Here is a 9,730-nt window from a genome sequence, read left to right as displayed (position 1 = left end):
TCATGTGGATTAGTTGCGTCTCAGACAGGATTTGTGACCTATTTTCTCAAGCTCAGCATCCTGTGATGAAATGAGAGGTTTATTAACAATCCTTTGGCTTGAATGTTTTAAGGATGTTTGTTGAATTTATTTATTTTACCAATTATGTCATATCTTTGGATTGTCTGCAGCCCTCCTGCGACCCTCAAAGGATATGATTGATTGATGGATGATAATAAACCATTTACTAATGCGTTCTTTTACGCTGCAAATGGGAAAAGTTGTTTATAACACAATAAGAAGAAGAAAACTTAATTTCAATAGCATTTAAGGTTATAAAGTGCTTATAAATGGATTGTGGTGTAGATTCTCTGCAGCAAGAGTAATTTGAATGGTTCCCTGGTGGGGTTTTCATTTGAAAAACTGTAGATGTGGGCAGCAAGGTGCAAGGAACCACACTGTATATATGGTCCTCGTGATATATTAAATATTTAAAAGACAAAGAAAGTTCGAGGGTATTTGCCTCTACAACCACCCAGAAGTTTTATTACCATTGATGAATTGTAAACCTGTACAAACCCAAAATGTGAAGTACTTAAAGGTGACATGACTGTATTATTGGAAGAACTAACTGTGATGGTAGTTGACTGCAGGCACTGCTTAAGCCACCAACCATGAAAATGTACATTCATTCTTTGCGTTTACTCATTCAAGCAGGAAGATGTGTAACGAAAACAGATTTCCAGCTCTTCCAGTTTCAAATGGTCTCGTTCGACTTTCAGGTGTGAGAAAAAGTTTGGTGATCACCCGGATGCGTGACTGATCTAGCCTGCAGAAAAAAGTTTGTGAAATCAACCTGTCTGATTCTCATCCACAGGGGAAAAAGCTCCACAAAATGAGCGTTGAAAAAGACGTCTAAGGTTTTGGTTGACTTTAATAATGTCGTCATATTCATCATCACCCTCCTTTTTTTAGCTTAAACATACATCCAGGAGTTCAGAGACATGTTGGCATGTTGCCATGCATGTTCATTTTTTTTGGAAGCAGACCGTGTAACAACTACAGTAACATTAAGCTCCTCATGAGTATTTTTTTATTGCTATGAATGAAGCCGAAACCCAAACTCCCCAAATAAGCCCCTCAGTGTGCGCCCTGTCCCGTCCTTGTCCGGGTGGTCGCAGCCCCTGCCTCTGTGCAGAGCGCGAGATTTCTGCTGCAGCACCGTGTTATTTGATCCTTGCTCTTTCTTTGCTGGGAAGAAAAGCTCGCCTCTTTCCCACGCTCTGAGGACACGTGGTGCCCGGAATGAATTGGATTCATAAGCCCCTCCCTCCCGGTAAAACGTCACCCACCTCTCTCTCTCTCTCTCTCTCTCTCTCTCTCTCTCTCTCTCTCTCTCTCTCTCTCTCTCTCTCCCTCTCTCTCTTTCTCCCTCTCTCTCACACACTCACAATCCGAGTTCAGTCCAATATGCTCCCTGGCAGGAAAGTTAAATCACAATATTGCCAAATCGTAATGATGAATCGACATATTTGCTTGACATCTCCACATTAATTTCCCTCGTGCGTTTTCCTCTCCAGCGACGTGCACTTACACGAAAAACATCCCGGGACGCGACGGGACGGGACGGGGGGCTCCTCCTGTCTTGTCTGGCCCCGGCTGCCCCGGGTCTCGGCGCCAAAAACCCGGCCCCTGCGCACCGACTTAGCTCACACGACTCTGGCTTCTTTCTCTGTCACTAAATAAAACCACACGTCTTGTTTATCAATACACTGGAACAGACGGGAGATATGGCTGCACAAATACAACCAGAATAGACTTGGATTATCTGTGTGTTACGTGACAACTTTCCATTTTGGAGTTGGAGGAGACCCTGGCTGTGCCCATTCATGTAATTGGCGTGCGTATTTACGCACAAAGGGAATGCGCGTTTTTTCGTTGGAAATGTAACTTTTCTGTTTCTCTGATATGTATAATAATATTAATAATCAAATGATATTCTGATAGTCAAAGTAGCTTATTCTTTATTTTATATCTTACACCTACACCTAATCTCAAGGATTGTATCTGGTCTTGAATTCTATTCAGACAAACTTTAGCCACACTTTTGTGTGTGTGTGTATGTGTGTGTGTGTGTGTGTGTGTGTGTGTGTGTGTGTGTGTGTGTGTGTGTGTGTGTGTGTGTGTGTGTGTGTGTGCGTGTGTGTGCGTGCGTGTGTGTGTGGTAGGGGGCATTTGCGCTCTCTCAAGAGGGAGAGGAGCACAAATGCCACAGAGTTTGGGGAAGAAACTCATCCAAATGCAGAAACTTTTGGCTCCTGCGGTCTGTGCAAATGTTTTCCAAGTGTCCAGACGCTCTGCAGCCAAAGCTCTGATAGTGGACAGATGTTCCTAATTTTCCAGAAGGTCTTTTGCACCATTCAGAAACTCTAAGAAATAACCACACACACTGACACATACTTTACACGATAAAAAACCTCCACTGATCCATTCAAGTCTGAAAGTAACCATAACCTTTGTACGGTTTCGTATGCGTATGTGAAAGTTTTGAACTACAGACTCCAACATGGCCCAGATACAGTGCACAACCGTGTGCTGTTTTACATGAAGAACAAGGAACACACATCTGTTATGGCGGCCAACGTATTCACCACAGAATGACTCAGAGACACCGTCTTTGTTTTTGAGCATTTGCAGCTGTGGGCCACTTGTTGCAGAGGAACAAACAAAAAATTGCCGTCACACAGACACCTGCAGTTAACATTTAAAACAGATGCAGTCAGCCCAACAAAGTGTTGTTGGCCTTAATGTTCATCCTTTAATTCTCACTTGAACAGGTCCTATAATCATGTGGGACACCTTTAAACATGGCTCAGGCCAAAGTCAGTTTTATTTACAGAGCCCAATTTATAATGTGCAAATAACATAAACTAGACACAGTTTACAAAAATGGAAAATGCTCCAAGGCTCCACTGTGTCCTGTTATGACAATAATGGATCCAAAACCATCCAGTATGACCTTTTGAAAAAACACTGATCAGTTTGATTGGTGTAGGTTGAATGATTGATGAGGTGCTGTGACATAAATAAATAATGGTTGAGCTGCATCAGTTTGGGCTTTAAACAACTGGAACACCAGGGAAAAGGGACGATTATGATGTACGAGATATTGTGTCATTTTTACAGCTCATGTCTAGTTGCTTTAGCACATGTGGCAACAAAACTTGAAGCAAAAATGGTTCCCAGACGAAGGCAATTGACTTTTGTCTTTTGGTGCCAACAGATCCAGACAGTTTATAATGCTCTCCTACATCTGTACCTATACAGTGAACCTGGTTTTATCTTCATTTTTGCTTCAGTCGTGTTCTCAGTCATATCATTAAAATTAAGTCAAATATTCTGTGAACTTCGTGGGATCTCTGCTGCCGTTTCTCCCACGCTGACGCTCAGGCCCCCCGACGCACGGTTTTCACACTCGCATGCAGGCAGCCACAGACCTGCGCCAACTGTAGCTGAGACTGTGGGAAGAGAGGACAGTGTGAAAGAGCGGAGCGAGGAGCGGTTTTATAAAGTGTTACAAGCAGATGCACAGGCGGAGCAGACGGCTCCATACGACGGAGGTTGACATACATGTACCTGGTGCTTGTGGTTTGCACACATTTCAGTTTCCCTCCGCGTGTCCTTCTCTGTCACTTTCACATGCATTCTTCTCTGTGTAGCTGTCTATCTGTCTATCTATCTATATCTATCACCACCTCTCTCTCTCTCTCTCTCACACACACACACACACACACACACACACACACAGGCGCCCAGTTCCCACGGTGGTGGGGGCAGCTGAGCTTCGTGTCAATCTGCGCACAGCGTCACCTCTTTTCACTTGCAAAAAGGAAGTAGCGAGGGGCTTTTGTTATTTGAAGTCCCACCATAGTCATTCAGAAACAACTGGAATATATCCGCAGTTTATGATTTAAACAACCTCCTCCGAGGTGTTTCTTTATGGAGCGGTGCGTCTCAAAGACTCCCGGCCCGTTTGGAGGGTTTTTATGATTATTATTTTACCATTTGGTTCAGCTGACGTTTCAGATATTTGATGTTTTAGATGATGTAACTATTTAAACTTTAAATGCACCTATAGCCTGTAGGTTGAGAATAAGCATTTTTTGTTTTATTTCATATTTGCGCACAAGTTAAGCCAGATGTTCACAGGCAGTCATTCCGCTGGATTGGGTAACATAAGCAGCAGCACACAGCTGTAAACCATACCCTCTCCTGGATAGTGTGTCACAGTAACCTGTCACCTTTTCTGCCCCCGTGGAACTTGAAAGAGTGTGAATGAGTCCACATGTTTTTCACTTTCAAAAGAGACATTTATGATCAAATTCGGGAAAATATTATGGAACCAATAGTGATAAATTATTTTCTTAAGAAGTGAAATTCACCTATTGTATGAGTCAAAATAACAGTGAAACTCCAAAATGTCCCATTTTGATTTGTGCGTAAAATGTGCCATCGTGTTTTAGAATATATGATTTTGAACCAAGTGTCCATTTTGGTTCATTTCTCAGCCACTTTCTCGCTGTGCACATGCAGAGCAAACCCCTCTGATGCCAGGGAACATGTCCATCCCTGCCTCTGACATCTAACTGGACTTTTCTGTTTCAAGAACTTTGTTGAGGTTGAATCCACTGGACGATCCTTCACATGCACGTTGTTCACTCAGCGGTTTACAGCCCTGACAGCACCGATGCCTTCTGGCTTTGAGTCCACATCCTGGGGTCGGCTACAGGAGATCCGATACTGAGCTCACCATAACACTGCTGCGGGCGGCTTGTTTAGAATTTCTGCAGTTACGCTTGGCTCCCCCCCCCCCCTCCATCAGAAGAAAACACGCCCCTTCCTGCAGATTCACAGGGAGCTGGTCCCTCCCACTAACCAAGCCGGCAGCCTATAACCTCCCCGGCTTTCCGCCCATTCCTCCACAGTTGATTCTTTGGGAAGGTATTGTCATGCATATAAAGGACGCGTAAAATATTCCCCCAGAGCGCAGAGCAGGGCAGAGACTCGCGGATCGCACGCAGGACACAGACCTGGGCCACACGGTGGATTTCTATCGCTTTCGTCGCCACGGACCCGTCCATCTGTCACAGGTAAGGCAAACATCCGCAGCGGATTACACCTCCAGACATGTTTAATGGCAAAATCAAGCAGTGTGTGCGTGCGTAAAACGTGCGCTCGGAGTGCTCCTCTCTCGCTCTTGGATGTAGCGGAATGTGAGGTCTCTCCTGCGGTCTGTAGGTGTGGACTCGGGATTCATGTGGACCTTTCTTGTCTTTTCTTGTCTTTCCCAGACGCCCTGGCCACACGAGCAGCGACTTATTGCCTGGACGTGTAGCCAGGAAACAGGTGGGAACGTTTAAGGAAAACCTGTGGGGACCCGGTAACGAGGAGGCTGCCCTGTGGAGATCCTACTTCCAGTTTCCCCTCAGAGAAGTCAGAGGTGTCCCTCTTCTCCATCCCCCTGCGATAGGCGACCTGCTGCTGCTACAGAGGGGGAACTTCATCTAGAGACCCTGGACCTCTCGAGAGCACCCCTTAATGCTTTAGGGATTTATAGGATCTCTCAATTTATTTACCTTTTTGCACACCGAGTGTGTTATTTTCTCTATTGTCCTTTTTGGGATATATACAGTGAGCATTTTTTGTCTTTAAGTACCTTAAAGTGCCTTAATAACTGGTTGTAGTCCAGTGTAACTGTGGCATTGTTACCAGACCAGAGACGCTCAGCAGGGAGAAGACGTTACCATCAACTTTAGAGCTCCGGGCAGGATTACGTGTTCCCCCACCATCCAGCGCGCTGCAACCATGAGCCAGGCGGAGGTGTCGACGTGCTCCGCGCCGCAGAGGGTTTTCCAGGAGGCGGTGAAGAAGGGCAACACCAAGGAGCTGCACTCGTTGCTGCAGAACATGACGAACTGCGAGTTCAACGTCAACTCCTTCGGGCCGGAGGGACAGACGGCCCTGCACCAGTCCGTCATAGACGGCAACCTGGAGCTGGTAAAACTGCTGGTGAAGTTTGGCGCAGACATCCGACTGGCCAACAGGGAAGGGTGGAGCGCTTTACACATCGCCGCCTTCGGGGGCCACCAAGACATTGTGCTATACCTCATCACCAAGGCCAAGTACTCCTCTGGCGCCCGGTGATCTGTCTCTGCTGTCAGGTAAAAAAAAAAAAAAAAAAAAAAGACAAATAACAGAACAACAGCAACAATAAGTGGAAAAAATCGAACTGCAACACATGCGGGAAAGCCAGGCTCTTTTCAAAACTGCCATTATCTACATAGTTGTGCCAAATTATATATATATTCATATATAAAAGGAAATGCATAAACAGGCCTGCACAATAACCCTCCCTCACTGTAAACCAAACGGGGCCCTCTCTGCACCTCTGAGTGAAGCCACCACATGGTTCACACACACACACACACACACACCCACACACACACACCCCCCCCCACACCCACTCAGCACGAATCTTGAACAAAAAAAAGAAAAACGCCACTTCGGTGAGTTTGTTGGTACTAAAGCTTTCCTCTTGAATGTGTCTACTATAGATCGTGTGGTCCACTAGAAGAGCAGCCTGTGTGTGTGTGTGTGTGTGTGTTAGGACTCAGGAGTGCAGATGGCCCAGTTTTTTCTCCTCTATCCATGACCTCCCATCCTCAGTACAGTTGAATAGTTTCTTTGTGGGGGGAGGGGGGGTGTGTGCACAGATTTGACCTGTTGCCCCTCATGCATTGTTCACTTGTAAAAAAATCCTCTTTTTCTAAGTTATTTGATATGAAACACGGCACTTGATGCTACATGGCTGCATGCTGGAATATCTGAAAGGGAAGACACACGAGCAAGAGAAGAAGGGTTGCCCTCTGTTGGCTACCAGAGGCCTATATTTCTGTAATGAATCAATTTTGGTTTTTTTTTAACTCAAAGAGCGGCATTATGGCTATCCAACACGCTTTCCAGATGTGTAATCATGATGTAACAACAACTGGCTTCATCGATGTTGTGAAGTACTGTACACAATAGCTTTACTATTATTATTTTTATTTTATTTTTAAAGAGAAAAAGAAAGAGACAGTAGCTGAGTGCACTGTGCCTCCTCTGCCGTGCTGGCGTCCAACTCTTTCCTGGCCAGTGCGACCACTTTGCCAATGGTCACTGTGTTACTAAAAAAGAAAAACCGCTGCTTTCGCTTTGTATCAAAAGAAAAAGAAAGAAAGAAAGAAAGAAAGAGTCGCATTTGGAATTCACTTTATAATCTCCTTTCAGTATTTTATTAACATCCTAGTCATCACTGTGAAAGCAGGCTGGGTTATTATTTTTTTTTTCTATTTATGAAGGTACATTGAGAAGATGCATTTTTGAATATGTTGTGGTTCTTCTTTTAAAAAAAACAAACAAAAATCTATGAGTGTAAGAATATCTAAGGGTGACTCAAGCTGCTTCAGACTCGTAGTATATAAACTGTCCCGTGTGGAGGAAACCCTGCCACCCTCACCCACCACCACCATCACCCCAGAAACCCAACTCCCCCCCCTCTAGCCTGTTGACCCTCCAGAGGACTGTCTCCACCCCCCTCCTCCCATTTAAAGGACTTTGTTTGGTTGCCTTTTGCCAGCTACCTCGACTTATAAAGTATTCTCAAGTTGTTCAGCTGTCTCACCACTCTGCCACGTTGTTTTGGAGTCTGAAGAGATTCACTTTTTGTTTGTGATCATCCGCATGCCAGTATGTTTTGTTTTGTCTTTTGCTATGACGCCTGACAGACAGACGGACTCCAGAAGATGCAATGAACCCATCCCTGCATCCTCAGTCGGGACAGTTTTTATTTTACACTACAACCAAACCAATTCTCAAAAGCAAAGCGTGATTTTCTGCAAAGGAGTCTGTGGTTTCTGTCTCTCTCTCTCTTTCTGTCTGTTGCGTTGTTGTTCCCTATAAACCTCCACCTCTCTGTCTCTTTCTCTGTCTCCATCAGCCTGTTTGGTCGTTTTATTTTTTTATTTTCAGTCATACAAAAAAATGGAATTGTATCGCATGACTTATAAATGCAGGGAGTTTTATTGCACAAAAAAATGCGGAGCCTTGCGCGCCCCCAGTGTTTGTACGGGGTAACTGCAGGAGCCAAGGCTTTGGAATAGTTACTACTACTGAGCAGGACCCTAATACTGTTGGACGATGAAGACTTAAAGACAAAAAAATCACATGACTGTTGCAGGAGGTCACAGAAAAGGAAAAAAAAAAAAATGGTTCCATCAACTTGCCTGCTGCATTTTTGAAAGTCATGGCACCCTAACATTTGTATCGATGCTGCTTGTATGTTTTTCTTTTTTTTATGTTCATGTTGACGTTGTTGTTGTTTTTTTAAAAAGCCTACTGCTCAAATGGCCAACAGTTGTGTAGAAGCTTCACAGCAGCACTAGTTCACCTCATGAGAAGCTGCTGAGAGTGTGTGAGTGAATATTTTCCTTTTGTCTTTTTAAAATTGAAGTGTGTTTGTGTGCATGTGCTTCTCATGAGGCTCCGTGCCACTGCATTGAACAGTCGTCCAGACTGAGAACTTCCCATTTTTCAACAACCACAATTAACAGAAGCGATAGATCCACCACATCAAGGTATAGATTGGTTATCAGGCAACAAATGAAATATGCATCGCTTGTCTTAAACTTGATTTTTTTTTTTGTTTGAATATTGCACTGATGACTGTTGTTGAAACGTTGGCTTTTATGTGTCAACATTTTTAATTTTTTTCTGAATAGAAAAAAAAACAAACACAACAAAATACTATTGTATAAATATATGCTCCAGGTGATAATGTCCTAATGTGTGTGTCACTTTGTGGAAAAAAAGAACATGATGTTTTTTCTTTTTGACAAAGATGCGTGTATCTCTGTGATTGGGTGTATGTATATATACATATGGATATATATATATCAACGCTGATGATGATGATATCTTGGGGCACTTTCTTTTCTGAAGTGCTGTCTTCCTGTTTTTTTTGAAAGGGGAATAATACATTTGATGGTAAGATCATTGTAACATGATTAAAAATTGCACGGTTGTGTGGTCGTCTGGCTCACGAGGGTCATAACATTTATGATGTAAGGGGCCAGCTGCCGGATTGGTGTACATGAGTGAGATGATTTTTGTTTTTTTAATAAAAAATAAAAAAAAGTGCTGACTTCTTTGGACCAAGTTGTGTTTCTGGTCTTGCTTCATTTCAAGCAGGAGAGAAACGGCAGATTTTTTCATGAGTGATGCAGATGTTCCATCGTGTTTCATTTTTGTTTGTTTGTTTGTTTGTATTCTTTTATTTTTGAACGTTTGTAACACTGTGATGATGACGTGACGTCATGTGGAGATGAGTGCTGTATTATTTTTGTACGTTTGTGTACAAGCCAGTAAAGAAATCATTAAACTCACTGGTGTATGCATACATTTCTTCCTCATCCTCCAAAGCACAAGCTACGTTTTCCCGGCCTCAACACCCCCCCCCCCCCCCCCCCCCCTTGCTCTCACTCCCTCCTCCTGCATTTTTCATAGAAAAGGTTGGTTTGGGAAACACCCCCCCCCCTCCTCCTCCCCTCTCTCTCTTTTTCCCTCCCTGTCTTCCAAGCCCGGGCCCAACCCAGATCCCCATTCTCTCCTTTTGTCATTCATCTGGCCTCATCCTTTCACTGCCGGGATAAAA

General features: G+C 44.0%; 1 protein-coding gene across 2 annotated transcripts; it reads left to right on the top strand.

Moving 5' to 3' along the window:
- Positions 1-4,952: 4,952 nt before the first annotated feature.
- Positions 4,953-9,461, top strand: nrarpa (NOTCH regulated ankyrin repeat protein a). 2 transcript variants are annotated; one of them, XM_034602166.1, is made up of 3 exons: positions 4,953-5,129; positions 5,331-6,200; positions 6,594-9,461. In XM_034602166.1, the coding sequence occupies exon 2, from the start codon at positions 5,845-5,847 to the stop codon at positions 6,181-6,183; it is 339 nt and encodes a 112-aa protein (XP_034458057.1). In that variant the 5' UTR covers positions 4,953-5,129; positions 5,331-5,844; the 3' UTR covers positions 6,184-6,200; positions 6,594-9,461. The 2 variants fall into 2 exon arrangements, with proteins under 2 accessions (XP_034458057.1, XP_034458056.1); XM_034602165.1 differs by having other exon boundaries at positions 4,954-5,129; positions 5,331-9,461.
- The last annotated feature ends 269 nt before the right edge of the window (positions 9,462-9,730 follow it).

This window comes from Hippoglossus hippoglossus, chromosome 12 (genome assembly GCF_009819705.1).
Source record: "Hippoglossus hippoglossus isolate fHipHip1 chromosome 12, fHipHip1.pri, whole genome shotgun sequence".
In the NCBI taxonomy this organism is placed as follows: Eukaryota; Metazoa; Chordata; class Actinopteri; order Pleuronectiformes; family Pleuronectidae; genus Hippoglossus; species Hippoglossus hippoglossus.
Note: the sequence above shows the minus strand (reverse complement) of the source record. Positions and strands in the feature narration are given on the sequence as shown.

What these genes read in the sequence shown, in the direction of transcription:
- nrarpa (XM_034602166.1), top strand. Translation starts at nt 5,845, where the DNA reads ATGAGCCAGGCGGAGGTGTCGACGTGCTCCGCGCCGCAGAGGGTTTTC.